Genomic DNA, 20,639 nt, shown 5'->3' on the forward strand with positions numbered 1-20,639 from the left:
TGCCAGCGAGGGTGCACTTATGCAAGTACATTTCTAGCTGCTTCACCCTATCAGGAAATGATGTCTAGCTGAAACAGTGAATGGTACAATGGCAGGTTCAATGGTGACAGTTTGTGTTTACCAAATGAATTTTTAAGTCTAAAGGCAGGAAGAGAATGGCCAAAATTTTGGGAAATTAAAAATACAGTATCAATATGAATGTGTGGATTTGTACAGCCCTTCTCTCTGTTAACTTTTTTTAAAAATCTGCCTAGCTTACTCTTGTCATCAGTTTAATAATGCCATGTACCCAAATACTGTTTAATTCTTGGAAAAGTTTGTCAGTCTTGAATAATAGAAGAAGACAGTCCTCACAATTTAAACTGACCAAGCAGTATTCATTTCCTGTTACATATTTTCACCAGTCATTGTGCAGTGCCTTAACTGCAGTTTCACTCTAGCAATACACACCTGGATGAAATCAGAATTCAAAATCATAAATGAGATTATGTTAGTAATACTATTTCAGTCACTGTGAATTGGCTGTTTGAGATAAATACCACAATTATATCATGTTCTACAACATATTATGAACACTGTGCAAAGACTTTTGTGCATACAAACAAAAACAATAACTTTTTACTAGGAAATGTATCCATTTATTTCTGATATAGTTGTCAATATGATACTGAAAACAATCTTAATGATACTTCGGTGCAAATAGGCACAAGAATGGAGTAAAAAATTATTTTAATTATTTGTTGTAGCCTCATGAACAAGAATCAAAATAATACAAATATTTTATTCTTACACATACTAAGAAAAAAAGTTAACGACCTAAAATCTGACAAACTTTTCCCATTTCAAATACTGGGAACTGAATTATTAAGAAATAGTGCTGCTTCTTGACACTTCAGTTACCCATTTTAACTGGAAGAACCTGAAAGACTTTGGGCACTCAATCTATTTTTCTTAGGTCACTGCCGGCCTTGTGTGATCAAACAACACTATGTGCAGTACCACAGTAGTATGCATAGTGAATGTTGTGCTTCACTTTGCTGTGACCTGTTTGGTATTAAAATTAGTTACAAAGCTGTTTTTGTTGCATTAAGCTGTTTGTGTAACTTTTATTTTCAAAGTTTTACTTTCACTTTCATTGATGGTCAGTAGGAGTCACAAATCACATGTGGCTAACTGCAAAAAGGAAAGTGATATCTACTCCATCTGCAATGCTCATCTTCCCACAGCACTGGGTGATATAACACAGTTGTTGAAATATTGAACATTAGTTGGTCCAAATCACTGTCCAGGCATGCAAATTAATGTTCTCTGTAGTTTTCTAAATTGCTTAAGGGATACGCCATGACGGTTCTGAAAAGCAAATGGTCAATTCCCATTCCCATTCCCACCATTGTTGAACTCCAGTCCATGTTTGATATATGATGACCTCTTCATTGGTAGTACGTTAAATCCTAATTGTCTTTCCCTCACATGACAGAGAACGTGTGTGTTGGAGCCTATTTCCTTCACTCCTAATACATCTTCGCCATTGTGGTGACAAGTGACTAGTGTATGCTCGGACATCAGCACAACATGTTTGTTTTAATTTTGTGTTGTTTTATTTGTGACATGCTCATGTATCCAGCCATGTTTCATTTGATGCAACATTACTAAGTGACTTTCAGTATTATACCAAGTGCATACTACTAATAATGTTACAGGTCCCAATGATGAGAGCGTAGATCTGCCGAAACTGGTCATGCTAATACAAAGAATTGCAAGCACTGATTCCTGGTTGTGTGGAAGTTGAATGCCCACTGGAATCAACGGATCTCAATGGCTAATAGAGGGCAGTGTCACTGCAGCACTGAACTCGCCTTGTGAGTGTGGCACTATCTTGCTATGTGGATACACTGGCCAATAGTGTTCATCATGGCCAGCATAAATACCACTGCTCAGTCAATCATGTTCTTTGTCTGACAGCATTCGTTACTATCTCCACCGTACTACACACTACTTTGCTTGATATTGACTTTCCTCTCTGGTATCAATTTAGATTGTGGCTCGTACTTGACCTGTTGACAGCGTTGTCGCAAAAGTTTGTCACAACTCCACTGTAGCCTAGATTGCTATTGACTAGCTCTTGTTATGTCGGGTCCACCGTTCATCTGCCCTGTTGCTCGACTTCAGGATGGGTTTAAGTCCTGATTGCAGGTGGTCTACCCACCGTGTGGTGTCTTTGTTCCTTGCCTGTTCTCTGATGTGTGCACCGATATCCAGCAACTCATAGATGTAGCACTAGCAAGTGCAACATTGGCTAACGTGACTCTTCAAGAATAATACAACTTTCAGACCACCCCCAAAGTGATGCAATATCTAACGTATATCTTTTCACAATTGTTCAAGACAAAGTGTACAAATAGTGCATTAAAAATATTTACCTTACCTGACCAGATATTGACACCTTCTTATTTTTTTCATTCATTATAAGTGAAGATGGCTGGAAAAGGTTGATATGGCTAGACAAAACTGATCTTCTGTCTAAACCAGAGTATCCAATGCCAAAGCAGTTGTCTTTGGGTTTGCACAAAAAAGGTTCGTAGTCATCTGGGGCAAATGTAATGTTCTCGTCTTCTTCATCTGAAGATTCACTACTATTTCCACTTGAATTATAACCGTCAGTCGATTCTGGAGGAGCACAACCGTAAACCTTCTTTGTCATTTTCAAATGTTCTTTTCTACTTTGCTTCTTCTCCTTCTTAGTAAGACGTGGACCAACACCTTGGCCTGGCTTCCATCCCATACGTTTCAGAAGCTTAATGCCAATTGTGTCCCTGCATGAAGAAATAATATTTGTGTAAAACAAATTTCTAAAAGTACTAAATTTGTACTAACGATTCCCTTGTAAAGATGTAAGTACTCTAACAATTACCATAGAACACACAAAAATAAAAAATAAATAAAAATAAAGATGGAAGAATGCAGGAAAAAGAGGAAAAAATTAATATAAAGTGAGAGATAGTGTTCCATACTACTTAAACCTTTTATCAGAAAATGGTGGTTTCATTTCTTTAGATGTTCCGATTTCCACAAGCATATTAAATGAAATCAATAATAAATCAAAGGAAATTACTAAAGATATAGTTATCCTGCATGTTGCACAGCTGATGTGAAACAAGATGTGTTTTGAAAATTGCGTTCCTACACATAAGAATATAAAATGTGTGAGTGAGGTGAGGTTCAGGTTAAGACAATGGTGCTTCACATTACTTAGAAATATTATTAACATGCTAAACAACACTTTGCATTGGTCAGCTCTGAACAGATAGACATTTTGCTTTTGCAACTTTTTGACAGCATTTACAAGTTAATTTTATGCACCTAAATTGAATGCAAGGAGGAGTTACACACTGTCTGTTTCAGGAAGGGCAGCAGCATAAGAAATAGTAGTACCTCTAGGACATATACTGTGACAATTTGGAAGTCTGCACACTTTCAAATGCTGTCTTCCAGACAAAATTTAAATTCCTGTATAAGAAACAGGTAGTATTTTTTACATCATGCGAGGTGAGTAATCAGTGGGATATCCATTTCACTGAATAATTCAGTTTTATTTTGTGAATATTTTTTGAATTTTCCATGTTCTGCAGACTGCTACAAATATGGAACCTCAATTAACATAAAATCTCTGGCAAAAAACTAATAAAGCTTTCTGTGCTTTATAAGATGCCTAATAGTAATCCTGCCACACAATTTCTCTCCCAAGCACCTCATAGCCAAATAAGTGCTTGTATGACTTTTACTTTGCATGTTCTTACTCTCATAAGACAAGAGAAATTGCCTAGTTCTGTATTCTACCATAAAATTATCCAGGATCATTATCCACTAGACGATACAACAGGATGGGAAACATTTTCACTATTTTCAGTACAAGAGTCGGGTTCCTCAAAAGTTTTTATTTCAATACTTCAATAATCTACATATAATTAATTTACAACCAAACATCAGGCAAAGTGAGAATCCTGAACTCATTGAGTATTCTTTTTTCCTCTATATATTCTTGTACATTTTATCCACTCAGTCTCTTCTATAGAAATATGCTTTCAAACTACCATTCTCCCTCAAAGTGTGTGTCCACACATACACATCAAGTCATTGATTCTCAGTCTCTCTCTCTCTCTCTTTCTATCCCCCCCCCCCCCCCCCACCCCCCGCCCCTGCTTCATTGTTACTAGACTGGGCAGTCAAACTTGATGAGTAATAGATATCCAAAAACTGAGCAGCTGTCACCACTAACTTCGCTATTGTTTCTTCTGTATAATAATTGGTGATCTGTCACACTATAATTTACCTTAAATACAAGATCTTTCGTACAAAGTTTAATTTTCCCTTATGTCACTTAAAAATGCTGCTGCAAACACTGCTAAACCCAGTATGTGTGTCTCAGTTTCCTGTATGTTTTGTTATAACTCATTACCTTTGACACAGAATGATTTTGTAGTGGTCAGCTGCTTCAATCAATGCTTTTGCCATTCATTTGTCATGACTAAAGGTGAATGCATTCATCTTTATCACACAGTATTTTGGCTGCGTATTATTTTCTCACCTTGGAGTGATTCCTGAATAATGATGTTAGTTTATGGATGGCACACCCTTTTCTGTCACCACAGTTGCACCTTCGTCTAGGTGGAATGGCAGATGAGAAGGAAGTTACATAGGGGGATGTGTGTGTGGTGGGGGAGGTGGGGGGGGGGGGGGTTCGATGAGGGACAGCATGCACCATTATCCACTGTCTTTATTTCCAATCAGTCACATGGCCACTTCCAGAATTGTTACTGGATCTGTGCCATGTCTTCAGTAGTCTCACAGATAAGTTTTACATTTTACCCATTTGATGCACACAGCTGCAGGTAAGTTGTCATTTATGTAAATTATTATAGTGTCTTCTTACAGTAAAAAAACCTTAAATCAGCAGTATTTGCTTTGTAAAATAGTCTCTAAGTTATATTGACACAACATTTTTTGTAGGTTCTGAAAAATCATCATTTTCCAACTCAAAACTGATCACATGTTATGGATTACTGTGAACAGTTCCAAGAAACAAACACACACACACACACACACACACACACACACACACACACACACACACACACACACACATATATATGCGCATACATGTGAACGAGAAGTTAGTAACAGGAAATTTTCTTCTAGAAACAGCAGAGTTCCTTAACTGCTCTTCTTCATTTTTCTTGTTGCCAGTGTCAAATTAAGGGAAAGAGAGATAGATAGATAGATAGATAGATAGAGAGAGAGAGAGAGAGAGAGAGAGAGAGAGATTCAGAAAATCATTGAAAACACACAGCTAATCTTCCTGAATGAAGTAAAGAAACTGCATAAAACATAAAATTCAAGTGCCATATTACAAAGAGTATCGACTTCTTTCAGAACAACTATTACAAGTAGTCAACTTATGCAGTGATAACATCTCTGGACAGTAATTTAAATGAGACCAAGTACTCGCTGCAATCGTAACTTTGCGAATTTCTACCTCTGAACAAGTCAGAGGACTTAAACAGATTGCTGACAGCTGCCATGTGACTTATAGCACTCCTATTGCCTCAGTGAAAGGATTGGTCAGGCATGGTGTGTGATCATACTGACATACTGCCTTGTACTTCCTGACTGACTGACACATGTAAACAAAATGGGCAAGAAGTGAGATCTTCTATTCATTTGCTGCATCACATTAACAAAATGGGTACAATAAGATTCACAACAAGTCCGATTTTTATTCGAGAATATATTCCCGTACATGTCATATCACATCTGGTGCTCTCCCCCTCCCTTTTTTTCCTCCCTCTCTCATGCGTTAGTTGCTGGTTCTTCAGGTCTTGGGGAATAGATTTACAGCTTGTGAGATGGAAATGAATTGTTTTCATTACTAATTACAATACACATGTGTAATAATTCTGCAGTGCTGTAAATCAAACCAGAAGAGGAAAAACCCATGCAAAAATCAACAACTGGCAAACACAAACAGAAAGGAAGGAATACACTACAGAAAGCTACTCATAGTGAAAGAAATGGTTAATATAGTGACCTAGAGCAAAACAGGCTAGAGAAAGTCAATCATATAGCCTTAGCCAATGCAGTCAATTATGTATGAGAAGGAAGTATCTTATAAAACTTATGATGTATACAGGGTGTTACAAAAAGATACGGCCAAACTTTCAGGAAACATTCCTCACATACAAAGAAAGAAAATATGTTATGTGGACATGTGTCCGGAAACGCTTACTTTCCATATTAGAGCTCATTTTATTACTTCTCTTCAAATCACATTAGTCATGGAATGGAAACACACAGCAACAGAACGTACCAGCGTGACTTCAAACACTTTGTTACAGGAAACGTTCAAAATGTCGTCCGTTAGCGAGGATACATGCATCCACCCTCCGTTGCATGGAATCCCTGATGCACTGATGCAGCCCTGGAGAATGGCGTATTGTATCACAGCCGTCCACAGTACGAGTACGAAGAGTCTCTATATATGGTACCGGAGTTGTGTAGGCAAGAGCTTTCAAATGCCCCCATAAGGGGAGTTGAAGTCAGGACAGCGTGGAGGCCATGGAATTGGTCCGCCTCTACCAATCCATCGGTCACCGAATCTGTTGTTGAGAAGCATACGAACACTTCGACTGAAATGTGCAATAGCTCCATCGTGCATGAGCCACATGTTGTGTCGTACTTGTAAGGGCACGTGTTCTAGCAGCACAGATAGAGTATCCCGTATGAAATCATGATAACGTGCACCATTGAGCGTAGGTGGAAGAACATGGGGCCCAATCAAGACATCACCAACTATGCCTGCCCAAACGTTCACAGAAAATCTGTGTTGTTGACATGATTGCACAATTGCGTGCGGATTCTTGTCAGCCCACACATGTTGATTGTGAAAATTTACAATTTGATCACGTTGGAAAGAAGCCTCATCCGTAAAGAGAACATTTGCACTGAAATGAGGATTGACACACTGTTGGATGAACCATTCGTAGAAGTGTACCCGTGGTGGCCAATCAGCTGCTGATAGTGCCTGCACATGCTGTACATGGTACGGAAACAACTAGTTCTCCAGTAGCACTCTCCATACAGTGACATGGTCAATGTTACCTTGTACAGCAGCAACTTCTCTGACGCTGACATTAGGGTTATCGTCAACTGCACGAAGAATTGCCTCGTCCATAGCAGGTGTCCTCATCATGCTAAGTCTTCCCCAGTCGCGAGTCATAGGCTGGAATATTCCGTGCTCCCTAAGAGGCCGATCAATTGCTTCGAACGTCTTCCTGTCGGGACACCTTCATTCTGGAAAACTGTCTCGATACAAACGTACCGCGCCACAGCTATTGCCCCATGCTAATCTATACATCAAATGGGCATCTGCCAACTCCGCATTTGTAAACATTGCACTGATTGCAAAACCACGTTCGTGATGAATACCAACCTGTTGATGCTACGTACTGATGTGCTCGATGCTAGTACTGTAGAGCAATGAGTCACATGTCAACCAAGCACCGAAGTCAACATTACCTTCCTTCAATTGGGCCAATTGGCAGTGGATCGAGGAAGTACATATACTGATGAAACTAAAATGAGCTCTTATATGGAAATTAAGCGTTTCCGGACACATGTCCGAATAACATCTTTTTTTTATTTGTGTGTGAGGAATGGTTCCTGAAAGTTTGGCCTTACCTGTTTGTAACACCCTGTATGTGTTACAGTTTATGAGACAGGAAACAGATAATTAAGTTATTTAGTTTTTCCAATGAACGTCTTACAATGATATAGGAATTGTCATGGTAATACAATGAAAATCACTAGCTCGAAATACACACACATCGAATATATAATGATGCTTTATGAGGATAGGATAACGAGTCTCATAAATTTCTGTTAGAATGGAATGCACAATAAGTTGCAAATGATACGTACCAAGTTTCTTGTTAAGTTACTCTGTTACACATCTCTTTTCCAACTTACACACAGCAACTACAGTTCTTAGATTTGTCAACAGTTCCAATAGTGATTACCATTTGTGAATGTATTTGCAATACCTCAGCATTTGATTTCTGTGATTTCTCACAGGGATCGAATGTCCCATAGTACGCGAAACATTTTATATTTATTATTTCACTTCAAAACACAATTCTCATCTGCAATTAACACAATAATTTCTGCTTCTGGACATTGTCAAATAAAATAGCAAAATAATGGTCTGCAAATGGTTCAAAAGAACATTTGCACTTAAAAATTAAATACCCATCCACTATATTACTATTACTACTACTACTACTACTACTACTACTACTGTTATTTTATTTGAGTCAACTGAAAATTGCAGTACCATCCATCTCCTTTGACTCATATTGTGTGGTATCATAGTGGATCGAGTTTGCAGGTAGCATGTTGCAGTGTTTGGTAGTGATCTCTTGTATTGGATGTTTATATTTTGAAGTTGTTTGGTAGGTACATTAGTGAGTCATTTGACATTTGTGACTTGATCTTATTGGAAGAGTTTGTGCCAGTTTGCTAGTGAGTTACCTTGAATTTGCTTATTGTGGTTGATGGATTCATGTTTGTGTTCGGAATTATTAGTTCCGTGGGTTTCTTATAGTCTGAGATATAATACTATTTATCTTTTTTGGCAAAAAATTTATGAGTATGTGATTTATTGCTGCAGTGGATGAAGATATGTTGTATACTATTAAGTTCTTATAGTTATTTGGACTGATCACAGAGGCTTCAGCCGGTGAGAATTTTTTGTTTTGATTTTACCATGATTGTTTATGTTCACAATTGTGTGTGTAAACTTAAATTGGTGACGATGTATGTTTTCATGAATTTTGTGGTTTTTCTAGCCAATCTTTGGTAATTGTGTTGGATTATGGTTGCTAGGTAACATGGATATTGCTTTATCATCATTGGTTAGGTTACAATTTTTATATTAGTTAGGTGCATGAGTTTTGTTTTATTGTACTGTGACTTCATTTTAGATATATATGGTAAGTGAATGTTTGGATAACAGGTTTGACAATTTGAGTGTGTTGGTCTTTGGTACTGCAGACATCCTTTCAGCTGCCATATAGGTCAACTGAAATTTGTAGTATCAGGTTTTGGAGGTTCTTGTATGTTTGTTATGCTGAGGGCTTCAGATGAGCAATCTAGGTCAAATGAAATTTGCAATCACAGTCCTTGATTTGTGTGAAGGTTGCTTGGTAATGAGTGCTACAATGAACCATACAGTTCAAGAGAAATTTGCAGTACTGTGTTTTCACACTGTGTGGGGGTTATTGCTATTGTTGTCTCTGTTTCAGTTATATAGATCAAGTGAAATTTACGATTCCCATTGTATAGTTTTTGCATTTTTTGGTTGTCCTATATGTTGAGAAATCCATGTGCTTCATTTTTGGGTTAATATTTGATTTGGAATGATGTCATTATTCTTATTGTCGTATACTTAGTCTACCCCTGTCCAAAATCACCTACTTCCCATGGTTGTCCCATCAGTTTCATTCTCTTGCTGGAGTTGAATGTTTCTCATGTTATTTATGTTTGTTCATGGGTGTAATGAGTGAAGTCATGCTTGCCACGATGTATACACTGATCATGTCACGAGTCAAAGCTGAAAGGAACAATATTACAATAGTCCTACAAAATACATAAATATTACTCTGCAGGATGCAGAGTTCAACAACTGTGCAAACTGTTAGTTCTCAGTTTTTATCCAACAAAATACTATATAATGACATATGAACATTTACCTTGCTGGCTGTAGGAGCTGCTTTAAAACTGGTTCTCCTGGAATGGGTCCAGTTGCTGGGCCCACCCTCTCTCTTTTTCTTGCATTGAGGTGATCAGCATAGTCACTTGTTGAACGGAGAACCTTTGGAGCTATGCCAAATTCACCTACATCCTGTAAAACATCATCTATATTTAAAATAAGTGATACACAACCAGATATTTGTGAACTATCTAAGGTTGCAGAGACAATCAAATTCATTACTTGCATATTTGTGGCATACCATGCCAACATTCATCATAGAACAGGAAAGTTGGTGAATCTGAACTGAAAATGGGGACATATGATGTATGTATGTTCAACTTAACACACACGTAAAAACATGTAGACATTAGACTAACTTCTGAATATGTGGTGTGATTCAAAATTCTATTATAAATTTCAAATGGTCGCTAAGGCCAATGAACGGATAATACAGGTAATACAATACCATGTCTCAAAGTAAGTATTTCCAGATCTGTGAAACTGTCAGTACAGAGGAGTATCCACTTACTGCCTACAATGAAACCCACTGCCATGAGCAGTATCTTCAGCCTCACTGTTATTACCCCTTACAGACTTATACTTTGGGGGGAACCCTATCTGCTTTGATGTGGGCCATTGTGTCTTAGCCCATGCAGAATAGCACCTCACTAATGGAACTAATAGAAGGGAAAAGCATCCCTTTATCAAACATCATACTGATAAGATACTTACAAAGAATGCAACTTCTTTTAACTCGGACCCTGAAGTGAGAGTGAGGTACCATAATCCCTAGCCCACCCCCTTCACTTTCTGCTATCCATTCAATCTCTGTAATATAATACAAGTACAGCAGTCATCTAAGCAAAGATGGTTTGAACACCATAATGACTTCCTGGGCAGAGTCTTATTTGAGGTTGTATGTTCTTATCTTTCTTCAACATGAGACTTGTTCCATCAAACATTGGCAAAATGTGTGATTTGAACTACAGTACAATTTGGCATTTCTTGTGAACATATATCTTTACTATGTACGAAAGTCATTTTTATGTTAGTGAAATAAACTCAAAAAACTGTGTTTTACCACAGTCAGTATCGATAATCACATGTATGCATGAAGGGATCCTTTGTAAAATATAGATTAAGCACACTGCCAGGATCATTCATTTCTGTCACATCACTGGTGCAACACTCCTACATAGTACAAGAAAAGATAATATGCGAAATGGCACAACTGACTTGTAAGTTTTGTGCAGCAATCTGTACTGGTATATGAACAGTAGCTATTAGGCAAAATGGACAATTACAAACTATTTGCAGAGATAACATCAAATGTGTTACTGATGGATCTGCTGTGGGACAGAGGGGCGCTAAAGTTACTTCATTAATCAGATCATTTGGATGCCCTTCCAACCAAAAATTATTCTAAATTCCACAGATGTATTATAGTACTTCAACTAGCGTATCATTCTCATCATGTACATGGTCTTAATTCATGTAAGTTTATTACCTCTTTATTTCCTTGATCTTTCTGCAGTCTTTTTACCTTCTCTTCTCCATTTGTATTTTGTGTTATAAAGCTCTCTCTGCCCTTCTACCAAAATGTTCAAATGTGTATGAATTTCTAAGGGACCAAGCTGTTGAGGTCATCGGTCCTTAGACTTAACACACCTCTTAAACTAACTGATGCTAAGAACAACATGCACACCAATGCCCAAGAGAGGACTTGAACCTCCGGCGGGAGGAGCTGCGCAGTTTATGACATGGTGCCTCAAATCGCGTGGGGCCACTCCGTGTGGCCCTTGTACCCCTAACTTTGTGTACAGTGATGTCCACAAGGAAGTGTATAGGATGCAAGATAATGAGAAAAAACTGCAATCATCATTACTAAGTTCTGCAAATGAATAATTTATTTTGTATAAACAGTTTCAGAGAAATTTTAAAGTTCTCGATAAAATGCACACCTGTCTGCAGACAAATTGTTATAACGACCTATATGTGTACCTCACGTCATAGCATTGTACAATGGGTAAGCTCAATTTGAAAATTTGTAAAATGAAAACAAATTGAAATTACATTAAAAATTGCAACATAATGTTTCTCTCACTAATCTTCTGTTATCTGTAGGCATACTTAGTTTCAGCTCTCTGAGACTGCAGACATGTGTGCAAGTTGCGTGAGTGTGAGTGTGTGTGTGTGGTGTGCGTGTGTGTGTGTGTGTGTGTGTGTGTCTACTGCTGACAAATGCCTTAATGGCTAAAAGCTATGAGTGTGTGAATCTTTTTATTGTGCCTATCGCGATTCAGCATCTCCGCTATATGGTGAGTAGCAACTTTGCTTCTCTGGTATCAGTTCTAAAATAAGAAGACCCACAGAGTCTCAGTTTATAGAATATGTCAAGGCCTATAAGAAAATATATAGATAGGTAAATGCAAAGGCAAAGCTGCTTAGAAGTGATTACATAATAAGAATGTCAGGTAACAAATCAAAATCTGTGTGGGATACTGTAAAAAGTGAAACAGGGAAGATACATGAGCAGCAGGAAATTACTCTTACAAATGCTTTTGATCAATAGTGGAAAAAATGACCTGCCAAACTACATAAATGATTGGTTTATAAATGCTTCCCAAAAACTTAGCTTAAATTTCAGTAATAAGGTTAAACTTAAGTTTTACACAGAAGTATACAGCATGAGGTTAGATCCATTTAATGAGCATGAAGTTGTAAAGGTGATTAAAAGTCTCAAATTCAAAATGTCAGCTGGTGTAGACGGTGCAACAGTGTCACTTATAATCCATACTCCTTCACAAATTGCAAAGTCCTTGTCTCACGTTAATTTATCATGCACTGAGGGTGTCTTCCCTGAAAGATTAAAAATATCGAAAGTGATACCTTATTCAAGTGTGGAAAAATGATGATGATATATGGTTTGTGGGATGCTCAACTACATGAGCACCCGTACAAATTCCCAATCTTTGCAATATCCACTCTTGCCACTTTTCTCAAATGATGAAACCAACACAAACGCCCAGCCCCCAGGCGAAGAAAATCCCTGATCCAGCCAGGAATTGAATCCAGGATCCCGTGATCCAGAGGCAACAACGCTAGCCACTAGGCTATGAGCTGCAGACTAAGTGTGGAAAAAGGCAAAAAAGCTGAGAATTACCATTACACTATTCTTGGCGCTTTCCAAAGTAACTGAGAGATTAGTGAAACAATGAATTGCCAAATACATATACAAGCACAGCCCACTGGATAATAAGCAGCATGACTTTCAAACTGGAAGAAGAACAGGACAGCAATAAATGATTACACTGATGAAATAGTTAGTAATTTGCCTAACAATGAGACTGTTAGACCTTTATAAAGCTTTTGATGCAATTACTCATGAATTGCTTTTAGATAAGTTGCATGCTGTGGAGATAACAGCTATAGAAAACAAGTGGATTAAATTATATTTCATAAAGATATTACAGGTTGTGGAGCTCAAGTCAGCTCATGCTAATCATAAAATCACATTAGTATCTGATGCAAGGAAAATCAAAACGGATTTACTCCAGGGTAGTGTGTTAGGCCCCCTTCAGTACCTAAACTATAAATGATACACAAACCTCAGATGCTGCCCCCAAGATCATGTTGTTTGCAGATGACACAAGTGTAATAGTGAGTGATGTTAAGGAATCTCTATCCACTACAACTGATAAAGTCCTTACATTAATGGTTCATTACCAATAGGCTCCCCTAAATGTGAAAAAAACTAACTTTATATACAATTTGGGAAGAAGAGTCAAAACAAATATCTCCGTCTGGTACTGGGTAGAGATGAGTTAGAAGAGGTATGTTGCACAAAACTTTAAGAAATGCATGTTGAGCATGACTTAAACTGGAAAGACCATGTATCTAATGCCTCTCAGAAACTCAGTTCTGCATATTTTGCTTTGAGCATTATTTCTAAAGTTTGCTCCCAGATGTTGACAGAAAGGCTTATTTTGGTTACTTCCAGTCCCTTGTAGCTTATGGAACAGTTTTATGGGGTAAAATTATTAATCACATAAGTGAATTTTTTACATTACCGTAAAGAGCTATTCAAAACTTGCCGCACAACTTGGCTAGAGCTCACTGCAAGCCCCCTATTTACAAAGTTGTGTTTCTTACTGTTCTCTTCGCATAAATATATTAGGGCAACAATATATTAGTGCCAACACTGCTGTAACATGAAGATGTACATCCCAGGGCATGCACACTCTCTGTATCTGATAGCAGAAGTTCAGCTGAAATGGTGCAATGAGTGGCAACCGTTGTGTTTCAGTCAGTTGCAGTGGGTGCCGTGTGAGAGGGTGGGAGACCAGTTCAAGTGCCCTAACAGAATGTTTCAGAAACACAAACAACATGCATGGATCAAGACAAGTGGCATGTCATTGGAGTGCACAACATTTTCAGAGATTATGTGAGGCTTGATGAGATGAAGCATTGCCACACTGTACAGTGGCTAGATGGGTGAAAGTGTTTTGGGATGGCAGGGATTTCATTCAAGATCAGCCCTGTTCGGGACATCCACCCATGGTCAACATGGCAGTTAAGCTCCTTGTCTCTTCCTTTACATGAATTGCCAATGAAACGCATACAATCATCCTTCATGACAATGCACAATGCCATATGGTAAATCCTGTGCAGGAGCTCCTGTGTATGTGAAGCTGGGAGATACTGGAACATCCACTGTATTCATCTGATATGAGTCAGTGCAGTTATGACCTACACGCCAAAATGAATGAATCTCTTCATGGCATATGTTGCATCACAAGAGACAACATCATCCATGTCAAAGAACAGTCATTGACACAGGTAGATGCATTGACAAGAGTACGACACCTTCCATTGTGGGGGTGAAGGTGCTCGAGATGTGGGGTGATTATACTAAAGGCATGTAATATGGTAAACATTTGTCAATAAAAACTGGTATGAATTATAAATGGGCTCCCACCACTTTTTATAGAACCTATGTACAAATGTATGTTGATTACAAAAGCTAGACTTGGTGCCCTGCTAACCAACTCCAACTACCACAACTATAATACTCACAAATGTGGCTCCCTCCACATGGAACTAGTTAGACTAACCTGCACTCAAAGATATGTGAGCCACTTTTGTGTCTTTTTATAATGCACTCCCAATATACATACTGAGATTGGAGAAGAAAATGGTGTTTAGATCAGAGTTAAAATCATTTCTTGTGAGAAGTCTTTCTGCAATGTAAATGAATATGTTACCTCATATGATTACTAGGCCTTCAGTCATTGCTGGGTTCTTTTGACTCTATTAACTGATGTACCATCAGTGCTGTACTGAGCAAGGTAGTGTAGTGATTGGCACACTGGACTCACATTCGGAAGGATGACAATTCAAACCCATGTCTGACTATCCTGATTGAGGTTTCCCATGATATACCTAAACCGCATCAGGAAAATGCCAGGATGACTACTTTGAAAGGGCAAAGCTGACTTCCTTCCCTAAGGCAATGGGACCGATGACCTCACTGTTTGGGCCACTCCCTCAAATAAACCAACCAATCAGTGCCGTGCTTGTCAAGGTGAATAATGTTTCTGCTGTTGGTCTTCTGCTTTCTCTGCTTCAGATGTGGTGCAACACACTTCTGCTGAGGAAGGATCTGGTGGTAACTTAATTGCAATGGTTGTAGTGTAGGCAGGTTTTTGTGTGCTCATGCTTGATACCTTTTGGCAATGGTATAAAACATTTACTTTTTTTTAGGGGTGTTATTAAAAGTTTCATGTGTTACCTACATCATTGACTATCTTGTTGTGCATTTTGCACATTTATGCAGTGTTTTTTTAATTTGTTCATGTGTTTTTACTTTCGAAATTTCTTTTCATTTATTTACTTATAATGCATATTGCACTCACAATGTAGATAATGTGTTTTGTTATTTCCCTTCCAGTAGGACATCAAACAGGCCGACTTGGAGCAGGAGAGGCATCACAGGACATTTTAATTTCCACTGTCTATACTTTTACAAATAAATTCATAAGACTTTGACAGCATGACCAGGAAGGATTCAGGATTCATGCTCATATCAGTGGAAGCTCAAAAACATAACAAAACACATTTTTTAAATGTGAAATTTCATCATTTTTTCATTTGCTACTGGCTGCATTTGTTGCTATAGGTACACTTTTCTTCATAAGTAAGAGAGACTGTTCGATGAATTTTGCACAGCATACAAACCATAGTTACAGGTGTATGAAACTCCAGAAGTTATTTAATTTATGAAAAAATGAATGAACTGTTACATTTTAAACTTCATGTTTATCAAAAAACTCAAGTTTTACAGTTAATTATCTCATTTTTTTCCACAGTTTTTTAATAGATTTGGAAAATTCTAGAGTTTCATACACCTGTAACTACTGTTTGTATGCTATTAAAAATTCATCAAGGAATCTCTCTTACTTAGGAAGAAAAGTGTACCTATAGCAACAAATGCAGCCAGTAAAAAAAAAAAAAAAAAAAAAAAAAAAAAAAAAAAAAAAAAATGAAATTTCACGTGTAAAAAAAAAAGAAGGTATTTTGCTACATTTTTGAATTTCCACTGCGATGAGTGTGAGTCCTCAATCCTTCCTGGTCATGGTGACAAAGTTTTATGAATTTATTTGCAAAAGTATAGACAGCAGAAATTAAAATGTCCTGTGGTAACTCTCCTGCTCGAAGTCGGCCCGTTTGACGTCCTACCCCCCTTAATGTACTGGACTCACACTCAGGAGGACCAGGGTTTATTCCCTATTTCCCTGTCCAGTCATCTTGATTTGGGTTTTCCTTGTCGTAAAGGTGAATGCCGGGATGGTTCCTTTCATTAGGCCATGGCCGATTTCCCGATCTATCCTCACCTTTTCCATCCTATCTTGTAAAACTTTCACATGTTTATATTACTTCTGCTTCTTTCTGACAGGTCCAATACAACTGTAACAGGTGGTCTATGGATGAATACATAATAAATATGCAAATACTTGTGCTGTATTATCATTACTCTTTTTATTCTTTTTTTTATTATCGAATTTGGTAGGTCAGGATTATACTATTCTGATTTTTTCCTTTCAATAAGTTTAACTGAATAAAAAGTAAAAGAGTTAAATATGTTATGTGTTAGTTTAAAGACTGTAAAACTCCAAAAGAACATGTTTGAAACCAGTCATGAAAAAATATATGCTAATTTGAAAAAATTGTGACTGGCCATCATTCTCTCATGTCGCTATTATGATACCTGAAGTGTGTGAATCAATATTTACTTCATTAATTACAGGCAGCTTAATGTTAGTAGCTCTTTACAAATTTGCATCTTTACTGTTGGTATATTATTACTTCAAAGTCATTGCCTATGCCCTGCTTCCTTCCTGATGTAGGACATGGAGCAATCTTTTCTTCAGCTCAGTGCCCCTTCCTCTTTCTTTGGAATTTTTAGAAACTTCAAAAACTAAGGATTTAACCAAGGGTTTCAATTTGTTTGAATGGCAGCTTGCACCAGTAACTCTCCTTTTGATCCTCACTACGTAGCTGCACATCTTCAGTTAAAATACTTGTAAAGTATGTAGGGAGTCAAAGAGCTCTTGAGTCTTTCTAAGCAGTACATAATGTAAATTATTGTGTCAACTAGTTCCCTTAACCTTTTTACTTCATCTTTTAGAGTAATGGTTTCTTACAGTAGTGCCCCGTCAACAATTCTTTTAATTCATATTTTTAATAACACACGTTAACAGTTCAAACAACTGAACCACTGGTGCTTATCTTCTTTAAAAAAAATTGAATCAGCTACAACTAACTAATTCTGTACTCAAAATGAAGTAACTCTGAAATTCCGTGACCACAATCAACCACACTTGTACATCAAATTCTGACAAAATTGGAGGAGGGACAGAACATATATTTTCTTATGGAATGCAATAATTTGTGTTGATAAGGAAGACTGTTCATAAAATACCTTCCAGCAGTAGTATAAGAAAACAGGATTGTTCTAAATGATGGACTCATTTTCAAAAATTTGTATGTATTTAAGTACAAATCCAAACTGAACAAGTTTTATACTAATGAAAAGAGAAAACTACAAAGTTTTCAGTGGGCAGTGATAGTTTCAAAGCAGCTGGTAGAGTTCAAGTGGCGATAGGGCCGTTATTCTGCTTCACTGTCAGTTGTGAGTGAGATGGAGACTGTGGGGCACAAGGTTTACTGTGTTCTCGAATTTGCAAAAAGTGAGTCGCAAATTGCACCGCAGCACGCATTTCATACCAAATTTGGTATTCTACCATCAACTCGCAAAAGCATTAGCCATTGGTTTAAGCAATTTAAAGAGACTGGGAGTGTATGCAAAGAAAAAAGCACAGCCGATCACATGTGTTAGAGGATGATGTTCAACGTATTCAAGAAAGTTTTGTGCACAGTCAAAGTAAGTCCACCAATCGAGCCAGTCGAGAACTTGGAATATCCTGACCATCTGTATGGACAGTTCTGAGACAGCATTTGCTGTACAAGCCCTACCAATTATAACTTGCACAGGCTCAAATTTTTAAACACTAATTAATTACAAATTATTAAATTTAGAACAAACATTATGAAAAAAATCTGAAACTTCCTCTTTTCATTGATATAAAGCTTGTTCATTTGTACTCTAATAAATACAAAGTTTTGAAAATGGGTGCATCATTTAAAATTTTATAATCATGTATTTTTACGTTGATGGGTGAATTGCTTTAGAAATCAGTTCTACAGCTCTCATTTTTCTGTTTTCAAGGGAGTTCAAAATTTCATCTCTGATAAAGGGAGCACCAGTAGTCTTCCTTAGATTTTTCTGTGTCGTAGTTTACAATATTTGAAATTTATTTATGTATTTACTCCAACAACAAATCTCAGCTCACTGATAAACATGGTAAAATTTAAAGTCTATATTTACCTCATCATCCATAAAGTCTTCTGGTTTCTGAATCTTTCTCTCTGCCTTGTCTGATCGAGAGGACTTGAAGGTTGATGGTGCCCATCCTTCCAATGAGCCAACAGTATTAAAGAAACCGGCAGAAAAACCTCCAGTAAAAGCTCCATGAAACCTCTGTTTGCTATTCCTAGCAACAATTTCTTCCAGCCTGAATGGCTTTTTCTTGGGAACGGCATCTAAAATTAGAGTAATGAACAAGGTTACAATAGTATTCGTGGTATGAGGAAGGACCTATGACAACTGATGTGACAATCAATATTCACATTGGACAGGTGGGAAGAATAGCCTGCTAGACAGTCAATAACACTAGAGCTTTTATTACGTACAAGTTTAAAATAATTGGTTTGGCAATATATACACAAACAGTATTTTCTGCAAGAATGAGAATTTATGTTTCTATATATGAAATGACATTCGTCCAACAAGAGACTTCGACAACTACTTGTAAATAAATCATCTAGAACGAGTAGTCTTATCTGAATCTCAGTCTTCATAATGTGTTGTTTGTTTCACTATGTACTCCTTCTGATATCTTTGATTTACCAGAGGAAAGTTGACGTGACAGCATATAAAACATTTGGTTTCTTTTAAACCACATCGTAACAGTGATCATAATACAAGCACTATCAAAAGGATAACTACAGTTTGCAACGAACCTTCATCTAAAGGGTCTAGGGGAGTTCCATATTCAACGTAGTCCTCATCTGAATCAGACATTATTCAAAAATTCCGAAATTTACATTACTTCACTAGTAATCTGTTTGTCAACAAATCAAGCACGCACAACATGCTTTATCACCATCTCTGGATAAGCTGTCGCAGAAACTCCGTAAGTAACTTCGCAGAACCTAAAAGCAGTTCTTGTTTTGTAACAAGGTTGTGAGCTCTTGAGATGACACTGTCACTGCTTTTCACTTATTCTAATTTTAATGTTTCTTATAAGTTAAGTATGCTGACAGTTTCCTTATTATTTTTTTCCCTTAGTACGCTAACACGCTTGATGCTCTTCACTAGGAACTTGAGTTTTAAAATTTCTTATTTACATCTTCTGTTTCTTGTTAAGATTATGAAATTTTAGAAATACGCACAAAATAATGTAAGTTGACCCGCAGAAAATGTAAGGGAGAAATGGATACAGCGAGATGGGAACTAAAATGAGGGAGACAATGCGAGACAAATCAAGGAATATCGGCGATAAAAGTTCTCATTACCGATGCAGTTTGACGACAATCAATACAGTGATAATTACTTCAGCAGTCTTAAACCAGTGTGCAACACTTATGGAAAAATTGTTCTGGACAGTGCGTCACAGAATAATCTGTGATTCTCCCGATTCAGTACCCAATGTTTCATTGTTATGTCCTATATCTGGTTTAATCAAAGTCGTGGAAATGTAGATAATCAGATGTGACGTTTTTGTACAAAGAATATAAGGGCACCAATGGAAAAGATTCATAAGGTGACATTAGAAGATCGTCATTGAAAACTGATGCTGTAAAGCACAACATACGGTCTTCAATTTATCTTCGACTTTAGTTCAAAATGACAATCATGTATAAACTCAAATACAAACAAATGCTGCTAGGTCCTTTCATAAACGCGTTCCCTTGCAACTGACGGTAGTACGCAAATGCAAAGGTGTCGTCGCCATGCAACTTAATAGACGTTAACCAGTAGCATAGTTTTTGTTAATATACGATAAATTGGCGATTATGTCCCGAAATAATCCGAAAATGGATAGCAATTTTTAATCCTAATGACAATATTGGTTCTTTGTTTTGACTGTTATTCCTACAAGCAACTGTGGAATGATTCTGTGCTTCTTATTTACAAATGATCGTGCTAAAC

General features: G+C 37.3%; 1 protein-coding gene across 1 annotated transcript in view; it reads right to left on the reverse strand.

The window, feature by feature from the left end:
- Nucleotides 1-19,983, reverse strand: part of LOC126355743 (G patch domain-containing protein 1 homolog) — a 47,964-nt gene extending 27,981 nt beyond the window's left edge. The window contains exons 1-5 of the mRNA XM_050006125.1: nt 19,835-19,983; nt 19,448-19,639; nt 18,753-18,967; nt 9,804-9,955; nt 2,426-2,813 (exon numbers count right to left, since the gene is read on the reverse strand). Of these exons, the coding sequence (XP_049862082.1) occupies nt 2,426-2,813; nt 9,804-9,955; nt 18,753-18,967; nt 19,448-19,508 (816 nt within the window). The 5' untranslated portion in view covers nt 19,509-19,639; nt 19,835-19,983. The remainder of the gene's footprint in view (nt 1-2,425; nt 2,814-9,803; nt 9,956-18,752; nt 18,968-19,447; nt 19,640-19,834) is intronic.
- Nucleotides 19,984-20,639: the final 656 nt, after the last annotated feature.

Source organism: Schistocerca gregaria, chromosome 3 (assembly GCF_023897955.1).
Source record: "Schistocerca gregaria isolate iqSchGreg1 chromosome 3, iqSchGreg1.2, whole genome shotgun sequence".
NCBI lineage: Eukaryota > Metazoa > Arthropoda > Insecta > Orthoptera > Acrididae > Schistocerca > Schistocerca gregaria.